We start from the raw sequence: 18547 nt of genomic DNA on the forward strand, positions 1-18547 counted from the left end.
AGGATGCCTAGGGCATGGAGGAAGTGGAGATAGAGCAAGAGCAGCTCCAAAGGTAAGAGGGGAGGGAGGCAGTGAGAAGAGGGAGGATGGGATTGGGGGAGATGGGCAGCAGGGGGACAGGCACAGGGGGGCAAGTGGCAAGGTGGGGTACAAGGGGTGTGGGGTAGGCTGCCTGGCTCCCAACTGCTGCTTTCCCTGATACTACTTTCTCTGTGGCAACAGTGGGAGGGTTAAGGTTAAGATAACCCTCCAATAACTAGATTCTAGACATGGAAACTTAAAGCAATTTTATAATTTTCCATGTCTACAGTTTAATAATTGGGGGTAGTCTTAAATTCAGGGTCACCTTAGATTTGAGTAAATATGGTAAATTTGAAGCCCCCGAGCTTTCCTCTAGCTGCTACTCCTCCCATCACTCTGGCTATAGCAGTAACTGTCATCTCCAGGCTCCCCCTCTGTCCTCTGGCTCCACTTCCTGCCCTACCCCAGGGGGCAATGTGGTAGAGCCCATGGCGCTGGGGGAGCCCACAGCCAGGGAGCTGAAAGTGAGACCAGGACACCTGCACATATGGTAGAGCAGAGAAGTGGGACACATGGCCTGATGGGCCTGTTCCTTGCACTGGTGCACCCCTTGCAACACATGACCTCCAACCACTTAGAAGCTTGACAGCACTGAATTAAGTGTTTATTTATTTATTTTTACTTAACATTATATTCAAAATCACAAATTGAACTGATTCATGGTTACCCAGCTGATGTTCCTCTTCTGTGTCACTATAAATGACAACAGTATCATAGATATAGCCTGGGCTGAATTCAACAGCAAAGTCTTCAAACTCCAACTGAAAATAGAGAGATAGAAGTTAAAAAAGGGAGCAAGGGGGAGGGGTTAGTATTTGTGACCTCTTTTTAATCCCCTTGCTAAACAACATATTGTTATCATGTTAATAGGCTTTGATTTATAAAGCTTCCATTTTTACCTTATATTATTATACTTGTTACTAACAAGACTCCCAAACCACAGCTGGGGATCACAGTCATTCTGAAACATACATATGGATACAGACACTGCCTCAGAACTACCTAGACCTTAAATGCTGGAGACTGCAAATGAGAGGAACAGTGGAAAAAACCCTGGTCATACCCAGTTCACTCTCCCTTTCAGCATCCACTCTCTGCCCCTATGTGACACAAGATACTGGGCAAGATGGACCTGTGCTCTGACCAAGTAACTGACAGTTCTTACATTCAGCAGCAGCAACCACTCTAGCAAATGACAAAAACAGAACTCTTCCAAGTGAGTACAAAAGGAAAAATAATTTTGAAAATTATTATAAAGGAAAAGTAACCTGTTCAGCCTCCACAAGAGAAGGCTGAGAGGGGATCTAGTGGCCGCACTAGGCTTGGGGAGCTCTCTGCTTCCCCGGGGAAGCCCAGGGATGGCTGGGAGCTGTCCCACTTCTGGGGCAGCTCCCAGCCAGCTCCTGGTTGGGTGGGGAAATCCCTGAGCAGCCTGGGGCTGGCTGGGATCTGCCCCAAAAGTGGGACAGCTCCCAGTCAGTCTCCAGCTGTGTGGGGAAGCCTCATCCCCATGTGCACAAGGCTGAAAGAGCTCTGCAGGAGCAGCTACCTCCTGGCCCTCTGCAAATCAGGACTGCTCTTGATATGCATGGGGCCAGGAGACAGCTGCTGCTGCATCTGGCAAAGTGCTCCTAGCTCTGTATGCATTGGGACCAGCTCCCATGCTCCCCACCAGCCCCCAGGCTACTGCCCCAGGGGAGCCTGGGTTTCCCCCTGGGTGCTGAGAGGGGCCAGAGTAGGGTAGGAGCAGCCCTCTGTCAGGCTGCTCCCAACAGGAACCACGTGTAGACGTGTTCCCAGGGAAGGCTTACGGCACAATATTTTATTGTGCAGTAAGTCTTTATTGCATTAATAGCATGTGTAAATGAACCCAGGTAGCATAAAACATTTAGAGACATTTGTTATCATGGGAAGTGAAGGGCATAAATGAAAGATAAGCACAGATAACCTCCCTCCCTTTCTTCTATCCCTGCATCTTTCCTCCCATCCCTATAAACCCAGCGCAGAATTTCTCAAGATGCAGCTTTATTCGCAGAGAATTGGAGTGCTGACTGGGTTTAAGCACCTACAGCAGCAGCAGTCACTCAGCATACCAGCTCGTTGGCACCATCTAATTAGTAAAATATGCCCTGCAAAAAGTCCACGACCTGGAACCTTACAATTTACTGGGCTATGTTGCATATATTTCTAGCAGAATTTATTGAACTGCTTTCCCAAACAGCTCTAAGGCCTAAGGTTTAAGAGTGGCTTCTTCCTTCATTACCTTTATGACATACTCTATAGGATCTTCAATGAGCCAGTGGCACTTTGTATTACTGGGATACAGGCCAGGGTAATTAGTAGTATCAATCTTTTCCTCTTCTACCAGCACTGCGACACTCCTGTAACTAGAGCCTATAGCACCAGGGTAGGGAAGAAGACTGATTTACTTTATAGAATTTAAGTTTCTCACACACCGCTTTTTATTTTAAGGGGGTCAGAATAAGGGGACAGTATGTACAATGGTGCAATATGGTACACATTAAACCACCTGCTTCAGATTCCTTTTGTACAGTCATAAAGGTGACTTCAAAGCCACTGCTAACATTGCTTCCATCAGAAACAAAAGTTACAGCTCCTCAATTTGAGTCTCTCAGTAGAGGGGCTAGCAACATATCACCACAGGTTTTACCTAAGGGGAAAAAGTTGGTCTCATTGTTTAGTGTGGTAGAGCACGGGCTTATTTATCAAGCAGCTTGCAGGTTCTTTAGATTCACTGCGGTACATACAGTAACATTCTGTTTTATAACCCAGAATCCAAGCAACCTACTGCAGTAGCAGCTATGGGTGCCTATAAAACATTGAGAGATGGTGGGGAGAGAGAGGAAGGAAGGGAGTAGAATCTCATTCAACATAGCCTCTAATGCAAATCATCCCCAAGGAAGAGACCAATGATTCATGGTGAGATAGCACTGGCATATAGCCATTGCTACTATTCACAATATAGGAGACTAACATTTACATAAATATATATTCTCTAGCAATTCGGTATCAAGAATGGATAGTTGTAAAGAAGGGACTGCCCAAGAAAAATGGCAGCCATTTATCTGTAAAGGAGCATGCATGCGTATTGTGCTATACAGATAAAAATACATAAACAAGATATTTTAGATACCCAGAACTATAGAAGGCATATTCCACAGTATACCATTGTGACTGAGCATCCTCAACAAGGACCTTCAGCATCAGAAACTGGCTGGCAGTTTTGTTGATGAAAGAGGCCACATACATGAATTTATCCAGCATCACAGAGCTAGCTAGAGTGAAAAAATTATGTTGGAAACAAGGCAGACAGGGGCTTAGAGACCTATAGTAACAAAACATTTTTATAGAGGCAGTTTTCAGACTACAGCCACATACTAGCAGCCAGAAAAAACATAAACCTCCACCTTACTCCAAGCCTCCTTTGCTTTGTTTGATAGCTTCAGACAACAAACTTCTCATAGCTTTGTAAGTCTAAACCACAAAAAGCTTCCCTGAAGCCAGCTTTAGTTACATTTCATGCTGCTCATTGCCCCCATACCAGACATTGAGATGAGAGATTATGCCTGTTAAAACAATACACATCCTACATACTGATTAGCTGTCATTCGTGTAGATGGACACATAGTCATGATCACATCCAATTTGGCTTTCAATATGATCTTGTCCTCTGGCACTGTTATATTCCAGCTGCACAGGCTGGAAGGAAAGAAGCAATGCAAGTCAGGTATTAGAACCAAGACATCAAGGTCCTAAAGGGTCTCTCCCTGGGATCCCACCACTGGGATTAAAGGATGTCAAGGGCAGACCACACTGTGATACAGCAAAGTAGCTTATTCTTCATACCAAGATAATGATCCTATACTTAGAATGAAATGATCATATTCCTCTTCCTCTGCCCTCCATCACTACTACAGCCACCCACTTTCACAGATATATGCCTCAACCTAAGTCCCAATGTTTTCAATGTTCTTTCCTAAATCACTGTGACTCTCTCCAGGGGCCATGTCATAGCATTGTCTCATGCCCATTCAAAGAGGCTTAGCAATCTTCTCCTTCCATCCATCCATAGCAAGTTAATACTCAGTACAAGCATTCCACAATGGTGGTTGTATACTTGTATGATCCTGTGTCCTATCATGCACAATGCTCCAATCTTCACTGCCAGATCAGAGTCCTGTCAGATCAGTCTAGAACAACACCAGTTCTTGAAAGCTGAACAGTAACAAATGACATTCTTAACGCAACACAGTATGCTTTACAGCAATGGGAAAAAAGCATCAGTCTTTTTCTGTGCTGAGTGACTGGCAGAATAGGACCAATACAAAAATGAATAGCTTCCCTACGCAGCTGTTGACATGTGTGAAATACTTGCACAAAGAAAAAAAGCATCTCTGTTTTCAGTAACTTACAGTAAATTCAACTACTGCAGATCCCCCAAACTGGGCCAAATTGATCCTCAGTGTAAACCCAATTAAGGTAATAGTTAATGATGGCTTTGTATACCGTGCATATAGCGAACCAAATTCAGAGCTGCTACAGCTAAGGCCCAGGCAGTGACCCACAGACCATGCCCAAAATACAGTCTGATAAAAATTGGCCCTTTATTAAATGTGTTAATAATTGAGTTAAATCCTTAGTCTGGACTAAGCACGTGGTTGTTTAGCAGGTTATTTAGCCACCTAATACATATTAAAAATATAGCTGGTCTGGTCTACATTATGGGCTGAAAACACATTAGTAAACGCTTGTTTTAGCCTATCCTAGCAGCTCCATCAACAGAGGCAAAAATGGAGTCTGGTCCTTCGGCCTGGCTAGCAGAAGTAGTATCGGCCTGTCTCAGGTGGAAGTTGCCTTTAGCATTTAACAGTATCCTACTTCCCAGCTCTAAAACATCCTCAGCAGACACTAAGGGACTGACTCTGCTCCACTTGAAAAGCTTTTAATGGTTTCAGTGGTGCAGCACCTAGCACAAGAATGAATTTAAGGTTTTTTAAAGGGCTTAATTTAACAGCAAGGAACATATTTTAACTATAGTAGAACCCAGATCATTTGTGGGGGGTAGGTTGTATAGGCCTTACTCAAGTGGAGGCTTATGAACCAGCCACGGGTCACACACACCCACAGCCATCATCTGCATGGGAACAGACAAGTGCTCCAGCTGATTGCTGCGACTTTCTTTTAAAATTCATCGCTGCTCCAATCAGCTGCATGGAGCAGCTGCGACACTTCATCCTTTGACATAAGAGCTGCAGCAAAGGGAGAAATAGCATCTTTTGATGTAAAAGCTGCAGCAAACAGTTGAGTAGCTCATGCCTTTCTCACAGACCCACTGAAAATTGAGCAGGTTATGAACCAGTGAGATGTGAATAAACTGAGTTCTGCTGTATACATTTATGAAGATCTAGGCTAGCCATTTTCAAACTAGGTGTTGTAACCCCAGATGCCATCAGGGCAGCTACAAATGGAAACAAGAACCCCAAGAACTAATTCTCATTTGTCTGTTGTTAAGAGGAGACAAGACTTACTGTACTTCAGCAGTTGGGAAGTAATGTCCTGTGGTCTCATGTATCCCCTAGTGAAATCTAAACCAGGGCAGTTTAGCCCTCAGTGAAACAGACTAATTTTCCCCAGTTACTAACATTAACTCACTGAAGAAGTCCATGCTGTGTGGGTAGGTGACCACTTGGAAGGAAATGAAGTAGCATGTGCCTGCAATTAACATGAAGAGGAGGGCTTGACACAATAATTACTGGCACATCTGCTCCTATCCTACAGTAAGTGAAAGCTACCAACTGAATCAAGACTGTAAACTAAGCTGCCCTAGTTTAGCTCTTAGCACACAGGTTGCTGAGAGAGTTTATTACAGGTTACAACTTCGATGCAAGGCAGGGGTTAGCAACCTGTGGCTCATGGGCTGGATCCAGCACATAACCCAGGGAATCAGCAGCATGCTCCAGCCACAGCAGCAGAGGTGGCATTCCCAGGGTCCTAGCACCTGACTTTTTTTACCTGTTCCCATCACAGCATCTGTTGATCACCAGACTGTGTGGGGCTATGGCCCACAGTGGAGGCTGTGTCGGGCTATGGCCCACAGTGGAGGCTGTGTCATATAAGCAGGGGCAAAAAGTTTGCCAACTCGTGACCAGCACACAGGCAGTCACCCCAGAGAGAACTACTAGCTGTGTGTGTGTGTGTGTGTGTGTGTGTGTGTGTGTCGGGGGGAGGGGAGAGAGCAGGAACAGGAAGTCCAAAGCAGACAGCTGTACCTGTATGTGACAGGGATGTGGGTGATTGCTGAAGTAAAGCCGCACACCAGGAGCCAGCTGTCAGAGGACCAGGCTCTGGCCTGGAACCTGGAGCATAGGGGTCAAGGCCTAGAGTCTGGAACAAGGAGTCTGCAGACAGAATCCAGAAGCCCAAAGCTAGACAGAAAGACATCTGTCCAAGTGCAAAGTAACTTCCAGGGGTGTACTTGGTAGCCATGTTGGTCTGAGACCAACACGGCTACCAAGTACACCTCTGAAACATGGGAGATGCCGAATTTCAGCCAATTTTGGATTTTAAAATTCACTGCAGAACAACAAGGAAGTTTTTTTGCCTCCCTGCTTGCTATCTGACACCTCCAGGGAAGGAATTCTACCTGATCTACACATCAAATAGCTGCTCAACACAGCTCACAAAGACACTCTCATGGACCTAGAGGGACAGCCTTCCATCTTCAGCTCCCTCTGTGCAAAAATGAAGTTTATTTCCTACCTTTGGGGACTTTTTACCATCTTGTACCATCTACACTTTTCCCAGAGCCTGACGAAGGGACTTTGATCCCAAAAGCTTGCAGAAAAGGACAATTTTCTTGCCATTTTCCAGTTGGTCTAATAAAAGGTATCATTTTGGAACCAAGAGTTCTAGTTTTTCTTAAGTAACTTCCAGGACACTGAAAGAGCTGTTGCTTACAAGTAGGCAACCACACCTATACAAGCAACTGGGGCTGCTGACAGGCAGGCCCACCTCAGTTAACCAGTGGCAGTTGGGGACAACCTAGCCTGCATGCTGCCCTGACTCCTGGCACAATTACTGTAGAGCAATGGGTATACAAGCCTGTCCCTGCCCCCTGTTAATTTTATTTAATCCCATATGCACACCTACAGCTGTCCCTGTGCCCAGAATTATTTTACTGAAAGCTAAGTGTAAGGGTAACAACTGAAAAAACACTTGAGAACTGCTGATCTAGAGACTAACAAAAGCAGTTTTTTCCTAACATGTTTTGTGCCTTACTGTAGTTGTCTACCAAGAGTCCCAGGCAATCAAACATCACTGCAGAGATGTCTATTTCTAGATGCTCAGTTCTTTTTAAGATGGACACCTACCCACAGAGTCCTGACTTTTTCATAGATTGTAAGATTCATAGATTGTAAGAATGGAAGGGACCTCGGAAGATCATCGGGTCCAGTCCCTGATGATCAAGTGGACACTTGATTGTATCCACTTACACACTAGGGAACAAGCATTCCTATCACTGCAGGATGTGCTTGATTTAAGAGTGAAAGTCTATAGCCAGTATTGTTCAGGAGTTCAGGTCACAGTGGTTCCTTCTGGCTTTAAAAGAAAAAGTCTATGAGATATTGTTCTCGTGGAAAAACCAAGGCTGCTTATAGATGTAACTCCCCCCTTCCCCCCTGACACATCTCTTTACTTTAAACTCCATGCACCCCCACACCAAGCAGTGTATGCGCAGAAGAGGCATCGCATTACTTGGACCCAGCTTGCTCAAGGTCTGTATAGATTGGGCCCTTCAGTGAGGCTTTTATGGTACTTTTATCTAATAGCTGATTGAATCAGCTATTAGATAAAAGCACCAAAAAGCCCCTTGAAGCACCTGTGGAGCTGGGTCAAACTAAGATGCCGCTTCTTCTGGTAAAGCACGATTTTCCCCACCATGTCTATCAGTGCCCCAAGTGCTCGGTTACCTATTGTGAATATCTGTTATCAAAATAGTTACCCTCACTGGGTGGAGGATACCAAATATGACCACTTTCTCTATAGATCAGAATCCCTTGCAGGCTATATCCTTCAGGCCCAGGCGTGGAAAGGTGATCTGACACAGGAGCTAGAAAGAGAGAGGTGGAGACAGCGGGGGGGGTTGAGTTCATATAATGTTTTGACAACATTTTCTATAACGTTTGCAATTACTGTAGCCATTAGAGTAACACCATTGCATACACTGAATCCTTGAGAGAGACTTGCGCATGGTCCTTAACTATATACTTTCTTCTTAGAATCCCAGTTACAGACTCCAAGGTCTGGTCCAAGGTACAAGGAAGCCAGGGGGCTATACCAGTTTCCTTCAGCTGAGGATCTGGGCTTGCTGTGTTTTTATGTTGAAATGTTTATGGTAAAAAGTATCACTTCAGGTTAGGATTTAACCTCTGCTCATTCTCCATCTGGAGGTGTCGTTGGAGGTGTTGTGAAACTTGCCAGTTCTGCGCTGAAAAGGTTCTAGTGGCCTTCTGTTCCATGTCTGGCTGCGTGCGTTCTACCCAACATGTTCATTATCCCAGAGTCAGAGATACTGCACGACTTGTTCTTCCCTTTAAAAGAAGAAATATTAGCCCTGACAATGTACCCTGGCAAACAGATACAGTTTCTGAACTAGTGTGCTGACTCCTGTGACAAAACTGCTATCTAATCAATAGTATATTTGTTCTGCAATTATAAGCACATGGCTAAATGCGGTACGGGGCTGCAGGGAGTTTATGGATTCACCTATAGCTTTAAAAGTACAGTTCTGAAAAGTGACTAAAACTGCACTAATCTTCAATCGACCTGCTCCTTACGTGTTTTTAAAATCATATTTGCCTAGAAGATCGGTTCAAGAAAACAAATAGCATGTGCCATTTTAGGGACACTACAACAGCAATGCAGGTCCCTAGCTAACAAGGACAAGAAATGTTATTAGGAATGAACAGTTATACTCTGCCTTAGAAATTATTCTCAAAGTTATTGGAATTGCATTCACCCAGGAACACCGCAGTTTGATAAAGTCTCAGCAGCCTGTTCAGATAGATAAGTGGATCAAAGCCTCCATTGGGAAAGCACTGATGCAGAGAGGCCCAGATAGTCCTCCAGAGGAGGGGGCAGCTCTGTTTTAAAACTTGGTTTTCCCAAGCTTATCAGCTTTAGTTGTTAAGCATACCTGGCTGCAGAGAAATAGCAAAAAACTTTCAAAGCCTCCTGACAATGAGTGAGCAGTAAAAGAAAAGTTGCCAGTTCTTACACCTACCAGGGTTAATGTTCTGGGTGGTGATGAAGTCAATCAGTGCAGCCACATTGGAGAAAATGCCTGGAGAACCTCTGCCACTGGTGCTTTTATTCAATGTATCCCAGCTTCTTGCACAGTCAGCTCCCCATGAGGTAATACCAGGCACAGCCCAGATGCCACTAGTCATTGTACACACAAGGGGACTTCCAGAATCACTCTTGTCAAGCATAGGTTTGGGGGAGGATGAAAAAAGAGAGAGAGAAGTTTGAATGCTATAAACACAGCTTGTCACTTTGTTGTTTCATCGCTGAGTACAAACAGTGGCTCATTGATAGACTGCTTGGTAGGTTGTGTTTCACTACGTTTTTCTTAATGATTGCCACCTCACAAGATTCATGTTAGCATTACAGTAGTACTTCTGTGAACCAACAGCTGCACAGGATAGTATGTGCAGAGCTGGACAAGGGAAACATTTTATTTCTCAGCAATAGAAGCAACCCCTCACTGAGGGAAGAGCTGGTGTTTAGATGAAACACAGCTACTACCACATCTATGCCTTCAGGCTTTCACAGGGGCTCGGGTGGCACAGAAAAATACGTCAATACAGCAGGAAGAAGCTGTTAAGTTTTTTTAAACTAAGAAGATGGATGGAGATTCCCTTCTAGCTAGCTTTCCTGAGACTGCATCTGAACTTACCTCTCTTGAGAAACCCACCACCGTTACAGTCCATCTCCCCAGTTTCAATGGTGGAAACAACAACATGCTGGTGACAGGGCTAAGACGTACCATTGGATCTTGCTTAGGGAGGCCTTGAGAAGAGGCTAGCTAAACATGCCAGTTCCCTGTCTACACCAGTGCTCTCACCAGGGAGCAATTTCTTCAAAATATGGCAAGGAATTAGAATAGTAGGGCTGGAAGGGACCTTAAGAGGTCATCTGGTCCAATCCCCAACTTAAAAACTTCTGAAGATGGAGATTTCACAACCTCTCTGGGCAGCCTGTTCCAATGTTTAACTATCCTTCATTAGCCTGAAGCTCCTTTAAAGCCTTGGTTCAATAGCACCACTCAAAGAAGTTTGAAATAAATTCAATTATTCTCCTTCCTCTTCCCCTGTTTAAAAAGAGCTGAAGAACTGGTGAGAAAAGCCAAAGACTGCTATCATTTGTAGAACTTATCCAGGAAGACACTAAGCAATGGCTACCTTTTACCTTGCAAGCATCCTTCCCGCCATCAGGAAAGCCAGCACAGAACATGGAGTCTTCTGCTGGAGGCAGATTCATCTCCTCTAACCAGGCACTCCCAGGCAGGCCAGATCTCTCTTGGTCTGCTACCTGGTACCATGTAGACCAGTACAGCCTGTTCCATGATTAGATTGTCGGTGACTAAACTGGCGCCCCCATCTGGGCTAGCCTAGGTGAAGAGGGTGTGTGGACACCCAGCAGGACTGAAAACAAGACCTACCAAAGGGTGGATAAGCTTCCTGTGAGCCAATGGCCATCCATTCCTGCAGAGCAGATGGGCACTGCCAGGTCATTTTGCACAAAGAATCACCAATGATGCACAGTGTCTAAGGTGCCACAATGGTCACAATGGCCTTGGGACTGACTTGACTTGAACCAGGCAGGGTCTGCTGTCAATGATGGGAAGTTCCACCTCCTGCAGAACGTTGGACTTTTCTCCAGCTGCAAAAAGAAACAAACAGGCAACATCAGATGATCTAAAGCCACTCTGGCATGGCAGCATGACTTCCTGCCCTGTGCCACTTCATAGCTATGCCCTCCTCTCTTGTAAACAACATGAATTTCATTCCAAATGCTATATGGAAGGCTAGATCTTTGCTTATTATTTGAGTTGCCCAGGCTTCCCATAAAATCTTGTTGTCAGGTGCACATATCTTTCTCAGACCTAAAGTTTTCCCTGCCAGGTGTCTGCCTGAGAACAAGGTGTTTTGAAAAAAGTTTCAGCCATTTCTGAGAATCAGGCTAGGAAAAAATACATTGTCTGGCCCCTCCTAAAAAAATTCTAGCAACCCTTTCTTAAAGCAAATTGAACACACCTCTGCTTCACAGCCAGGGCTTGAAATATGGCAGGGGGTAACCCTAAACTAAGGTTGTGCTTTTTTTTACGTCTATATGGCCAAATTTGGTCAAGCCAAAACTATGGGAGGAAAAAATGCATGGCCATGCTCTGTAGAGCCATTTAAAAAATTGTTAGCAGCTAAACCTCTCTTGTCATTGAGCGTGTTTGAGCCTCACGGTTCCTAGAACTAACCCACCTGCATGTATGCCATTTCCACAGAGGAAATGGCACATTCCCCTCAGCCAAGCATTAAGGGGCGTTTGTACACACCACGGGGGTTTACTTCGGTTTAATTCTCCCTAAATTGAAGTGGTGGGTCTTTAAAAACAATGCTTCAATTTAGGGCAAAGTAAAACCCCCATGGCATATACACAACGGTCGGACCCAATCCTTACCTGCCTCTTTGGTGGCAGGGAGAGGAGGGTGAGCTGCCAGTGGGCTGAGCAGTCCCTAAGCTGGGGGGGGAGGGGGCCGATGCTTCCCTCCGTGGTCCAGGTGGCACCCCCCAGGTGGCACCTGCCCGCAAGCACCCAGCCCGAGCAGTCCCAGAGTGCACCGCAGCTATGGAGGGAAGCACCAGACCCCCGCACAGCTCAAGCAGGCAGGCTCCCGGGAGAAAAATAAAGAAAAAATATCAGGCTTGCCATTTTTTTCCCCTTCAGCAGAGCCTGCCAGCACAGGCTGCTGCCGGGCTGTCTACACAGCCCCTGCGCTGCACAGGGCCTGGTGCTTCCCTCCGCGGCAAACTAAACCATGTTGGAGATGTTTTATTTTTCTGCGTCCCAAAGTTGTTTAATGCACATTATGCTGCCAACACATGCAAACAGCTGCACCATTAAAGCAGTGCAAAAGGGCATTAAGTCACTTTAAAGGCCAATTTTGTGGCGTGTACCAATGGCCATGGGGCCTAAAAAAAGACTTTCCTTATAATGGTTTCTAGAGGCCACAAGAGGGCTCAACAGCAAAATGAAAGCAGGGAGCCTCTGTTCTCTTTGTCAATAACATTTGTCCTGGGAGCCCAGGCAGCACAGAAGAACTGTTTTTCTTCATTATGCAATTCAAAGAAGATGAGCCATGTGATCCTATTATGTATTTGAAACATACCTAGGAAGAGGCAGAGGACTATCATTTAGCACAGAGCTTTCCAAACTTTTCATGTTGGTGACACACTTTTTAGACATGCATCATTTCACGACACAGTAATTCAGTTCCGGGGGAGGGGCCAAGGGAAGCAGACGCGAGTAAGGGAGCTCCGCAGTGCCCTTCCGCAAAATTTTCTGCATTTTGCGTGACACACCTACACACTGCCACTGACACACTAATGTGTCGCAGCACACGATTTGGAAAGCTCTGATTTAGCAGATAAGGAACATCCATGGTTTATAACTAGTTGACGGAATATGGAGATCAGAGGATCCGGTTTTTATTCCTGACCTTTTTTGCTGTGTCTCTGAGCAAGTCACCACAGAGTCTTAGTTCCCTCATCTGAGAGCCTGGGTTCACAAAAATAAGCAGCATAATCCAGTGTTTATTCGAGGCTTTGACACGCGCTGCTGAATGACCTGACCTCAGAGAAGGAGATCTACAAAACAGCACTGATGGCAGGCTGCTCATTCATGCCCTGCTTCTGGAAAAGCCTTGGGGATTGGCCATTATACAAGAAAGATTAAAACAGGAGGGTTTCTCACTTGGCAAATGTTGCCCTTTACTTCTGCAATGGTAGCTTGCCTGTTTTTCCTCCATTGTCCATGTATCATCACGGTTGTTACCACAAAAAGCTGTCATTTTACTCACCCTCACATGCCGTGCCCCAGCCACTAGCAACACAAAATATCCCAACCTCCTCCAATTTGTGAGGAAGGCAGATTAGTTGAACCTCATCCCCTGAGAATGAAAATGCACATGAATAAGAGATACGTGAACTCAAGATTCTCAAGTGAAAGCTAAACAGCAGCAGGACAAAAGGAAATTGATAAGGAAAAACTGGAGAACAATACAGAGGCTGGGAAAGGGAATGGCCTCCATACAATTCTGATATGGTCCTGTGACAGTGCCCAGTTGTGGATCCTGTACAACACTAGAAGTATTATCACTAAGAACATGGGCCCTGCTTCATAGGAAGAGAAAGTAACAGGACATACAAAACTCAAATGGCTTTCATAGATTCATAGATGTTAGGGTCGGAAGGGACCTCAATAGATCGAGTCCGACCCCCTGCATAGGCAGGAAAGAGAGCTGGGTCTAGATGACTCCAGCTAGATGCATATCCAACCTCCTCTTGAAGACCCCCAGGGTAGGGGAGAGCACCATCTCCCTTGGGAGCCCGTTCCAGACCTTGGCCACTCTAACTGTGAAGAAGTTCTTCCTAATGTCTAGTCTAAGGAAGGCTTGGTCTAGGCTTGGTCTAGGAAATTTGAACATTACCAGAGAAATGGATTAAAAACTACTTGACTATCTTAAACAAAAGTTAGCCAGTGGCATTGCCATGTTTTGTAGAATGCTCATTAACATAGAAGACAATCCTAGACAATTGTCTAGGTAACTTGGTCTAACTAACTAACTAGTCTAACTAACTTCTCAGTAGTTCCCCGTCCCCATTCAGTCCTCGCCAATGAACAAACAAACAAAAAATACAAATGTAATGCCATTTGCATCAGTGATTTCTGAGATGGTAAACAGACAAAGATCAAAACTCTATTTTTGTGGGCTTCTAATCAGAGTCCAACTGATGGAAACTATTCCCAGTCACTACCACCTTGGGTAGAATTTGATCTAGCAGTAGAAGGTTCTTGATACTCCAGCCCCCTGATTCTATTAGACGCTTTTCAGAAAGCCTGGCAAGTCATTAAAATGACAAAGTTCCCTTCATGTTTACCTTTGTCCATATAATAGACTAGCCAATTGCCCGTCAAGAATGACGGGGGGGAGGGGGAGCGGGCTGGGTTGGAGTGCCCCACCTAATCCCCCATGCTGCTGCTGTTCTGCCTGTTGCAGGGAGCGGGGTGGGGGAGCCAAGGCTAGCACTTCTGGCCTTGGCTCCCCCACCCTCTGTCCATTCCTCGCCCCAGCTTCAGAATCATGGCAGCACTCCCCCCATGCTTGGAGCTCTTTGATTGGCTATTTCTGTCAGCCAATAAGAGAGCAAATAAAGTGTTACAGGCAGACAGACAGACAGACAGACAGACTTAGGCTTTTATAATATTAGAATACTGGGTGACATGTATTACAATCTCAACTAGCTTCTCACTTTGCTACATCCATGGATTGGCAGAACAACTGTTTATGACATCACAGTTCTTCCTATGGTGAAATAACACTGTCACAGACTCCAGGGTGCGGCAGTGTTGTAGCAGTTGGCTAACAGTAGCAAGTTGACTAGAAATGAAGGAACATTCAAAGATCTAAATAGACTATCGAATTCCTACAACAGACAAATGCTTGCCGTTGTCAATTGACCCAAGTCACTTCAATAGTAGGGTGGATTTAGTGCATCCAGCCTAGGGCTGTGTCTTTAATCTTGGCCAAATAGGCATCCTATGTGCTGGGAACACAGGAGGATTAAAAAAAAAGAAAGTCACCCTAAGCTAGGAAGTGAGAGGCAGCAAGGACCCACTGCAAAGCACTTTTCTATAATAGCTGCCACCCTTATCACCCAGCCTCCCACCTTACCATACTTTGCCAGGTCTTTTAGTTGAAGGAGAGTAATATCCAGATCCATGCGTCCAAATCTATTGAACTCTGGGTGAACAATGACTTGCAAGACAGGGACATTCTGTCCCTGTTCATCCACCTTTTTGAGGTGATGCTCCCCAGTGGTTACAATCAGATTCTTCACTAGATTCCTGACAGCTAAAAAGGCAAAGTTAATGAGGGAGAGGCCTGCCTATATATGTAAGCTTTTTATCCATAGAGACAATGCAGACAGTTTCCTTAAAAATAGGCTATATGCAAGCTTTTCCTCCTAACGAGAGACATTCAGCACATGGAAAGGATGACGACAACATCCTTACCCATTGAGGGCTTGAATTTAACCTTCAATAATGGACCTTTTTCAACTGAGCTACTTTCAAGGGGCTGAGGGCCTTATTTTAGTTGTTCTGTGTGAGACTCTCAAGCTTCAGTTTTTAAAATGACAGATTAGTGTTAAGGGTTTGAAGGGAGGAGCTGGGGATTCCCTTTTACTTGACAGGTTTTTTCTTACCTGTTACCTGCAAAGCCAGGATGTCCTTGTGTTAGGCCTGGGCAATAGGGATCATTAAGGAGACCTACAAAAATTAGTAGAAAAATCCTCATCTTTCTTTTTTATATCAGTGCATTTGAGAGGAGGGGATTTGGAGCAAGAAGAGAAACCTGGAAAACTAAAACCTTTAAGAAGGCTTTAAGCTGTGATAGATACTTGAGGCTAATGTATAACATTTGCAGGAAAAGAGTCATGTCTCTCTTCTGGCTTTGTTTGGCACATGAATTGCAACAGCATGGTACTGAAGTTAAAAGTTGGCATGTTGGTCCTTCCGGAGATATCACTCGCGTGGTAGTATTTCTGTTTGCATATAGTTACTAGGTTACTAGTTACTTAGTTACAAGGTATACTGATTTACTCTTCTTGTGCTCTAGGTTTACAGATGGTACATACATTACATGTTAAATAAAATAAATTACTATTGTCTTTGCAGTAGCTACATTGTGCACAAACATGACTTGGACAGGAGGCTGGTCAGAACATTATAGACATAGAAGTGGGATGATTTTACATCAGACTAAGTTTCTGGACCCTTGGATTCAAGTCCCAGGTTTGTTTGCCACTATCGAATTTAGTGGGATTTATTTCCCCATAAAACAGGAATGCCAATACTACTTCTCTCCCACTCTGCCTGGGCTATTTAGTTTGTATAGAAGAACCCTCTCTAGCTAAGAGTTTGTAGCATGCATAGCACAATGGGGCTTTATGCTGTAGTTATGGCTGCTTGAAAGTCTTCCATCTGTTTTGTAGAAAGATGGGCTTTTTTCAAAATGGAAGTTTGCAAAAAGCAACTGCTTTCTCCAAAATCATTTGACTTATCCTTGAAAAGCCAGGCATCCAAAACCCAAGCAGGTTTAATTTTTCAACTGAATTCTGAAACTTTCTATTCATAAAATGTCAGTGCAGTGTGTCATGGCAGCTGTAGTTTGTGTACACATCAGGCCCCCATCCTCCTCTGTGCTAAGCTCCCAACTGGGCTACACCTTCCATGGTATACTGCAGACATTGGACTTCCAGGATGTCACCCCGCAGGAGGTGAGATTACAGTGCACCATGTGATAGTCTGATCAGGAAACCTGATTCAGGAAACTGGGTGTGAAGTACCCAAGTTATAAATTCTATGATAAATAGTAAAATTTCTGTGTCAATTTTTTTTCCTCAAAGCCAGGGAGAGAGGGAAGATCTGAATTTCTTATTTTCCTGGGGAGAAAAAATAAAACATTTCTGTAGGAAACTCATCCCCATTTTTTTCTCATCCACTTGAACTGTGATCAGTGACAGGCCCTCTGCCAACAGAGGCTAGTCTTACCCATTGCAAGAGCTTGATCTTGGTAGAGAACTTTCTCATTATAGCTGCAAGTGATAGCTGCAATTTACAGTTTCTGCCTGGCAACACAAAAGACGTTCAATACATGTTATTTTGTGTCTAGAAGTGGGAGAAAGGATATTGAACTAATTTAGCACCAAATGTAGGAAACAAGGAGGTTCTTCACTCTAAAGTTTTAAACTATTTAACTGTACCAATGTCCTCATTATTCAGCATCAGTCCTTTGGGCTAAAGTACACTTGATACAAAATAAAAAACAAAATGTTCAGATTCAGCAAGAAATAGATGGGAAGCCAACTGTTCTCCAGTTACATAATAGGCACTACTGCCAACTCTTTTATAGCCACTTACACTATTGCTTCTGCCAATTAACACAGATTTGTAATGCTGGTTGTGCATCAAAAGTACAGAGGCCAATATGACTGATCTGGGTAATAAGACAGTTGGCAAGGTTGCCTTAACAGAAAGCAGTCTCATTATGTAGTGCCTGAGAAAGCACATTCAGTGCTAGGATTCAGAGAAGCAAACTGAATTTAGATGTTAGAGGACAGGAGCCCAACAGAATTAGTTATAGGTGTAGGTGCTTTAGAAGCTGCATCAGAATTGGGTTTTTTTTTAATTTATTGGGTTGTCATGGGATGCCCATTGTATATAGGGTATGAAGAAATATTTAAGGCCAGATCCTAATCAGCCTACTAGCACCTGTGGGCAATCTTATTCCATACTGCTCCAATCCCTGAAAAAATGTTGGCGCTAAAGGTAGGTGAGTCCTTCTCCTCTTCCTCACTTTTTTGTGACTTAGTATTACAGAAGTAGATGCATTAACAGTTTTTCAGGAACTCTAATAGAGTGGAATAGGATCATGCTTAAGAGCCCAGTAGATGGAATAACATCTGACCCTCATCATATTCAACAGACCTAAAGAAGCTATGTAAATAATACCCTTTTATTTGGCTAATGTTGCCTGTGCTTCTGCACCTTTGACAGATAGAGAATTTGGTTCTCCTGGAAAGAAAGCAGAACTAAATAAGATTTCCTTGTTCTAAGATAGAAATGTATTCTGTCCCATTTTTTAAAATGTGAAGGGTCTGAAAAATTAAAGATTTTATCATAAATTCCCTCCATTCAATCTTTTTTAGCTACTTCTAGGAATACAATGGTTTTGAGCTTCCCAAAGACAAGAACTCAATTCTTTTTCCTCAAGAACTGATGACAGAGAAAAAGACACCATAAACAGGGTCAGATGTTGAACATCTCCTACAAACCTAACCTCATATATTTTGGAAAATAAAGGTCTGATGCAGCTGTAATTGCAACCAATGAAAAGATTCGCAACCACTCTTTTCCCCTCAGTGCTGAAGGAATTCAAACTGGTCACTTATTAGACAAGCCGGTTAGACAAACACTTGGCTGAGATGATTTAAATGTGGGTGCTGCTGCATGGGATTTGACTAGAAGTTCATTCCAGCTGCATGCTTCTGGGTTCTGTATTTAAAGGGCACAAACTTCTGTCCCATACTACAGTACTTCTTTTCAG

At 44.1% G+C, this 18547-nt stretch overlaps 1 protein-coding gene across 1 annotated transcript in view; it reads right to left on the reverse strand.

The window, feature by feature from the left end:
- LOC102377035 (ovochymase-1) overlaps positions 1 to 18547 on the reverse strand; it is a gene marked incomplete at its 5' end in the record, with an annotated part of 73937 nt that overhangs the window by 54023 nt on the left and 1367 nt on the right. The window contains 8 exon segments of the mRNA XM_025209031.1: positions 749 to 842; positions 2345 to 2475; positions 8084 to 8212; positions 10061 to 10127; positions 10573 to 10644; positions 10967 to 11046; positions 13238 to 13327; positions 15113 to 15285. Coding sequence (XP_025064816.1) covers positions 749 to 842; positions 2345 to 2475; positions 8084 to 8212; positions 10061 to 10127; positions 10573 to 10644; positions 10967 to 11046; positions 13238 to 13327; positions 15113 to 15285 — 836 coding nt within the window.

The sequence above is a fragment of the Alligator sinensis genome, unplaced genomic scaffold (genome assembly GCF_000455745.1).
Source record: "Alligator sinensis unplaced genomic scaffold, ASM45574v1 scaffold659_1, whole genome shotgun sequence".
Taxonomy (NCBI): Eukaryota; Metazoa; Chordata; order Crocodylia; family Alligatoridae; genus Alligator; species Alligator sinensis.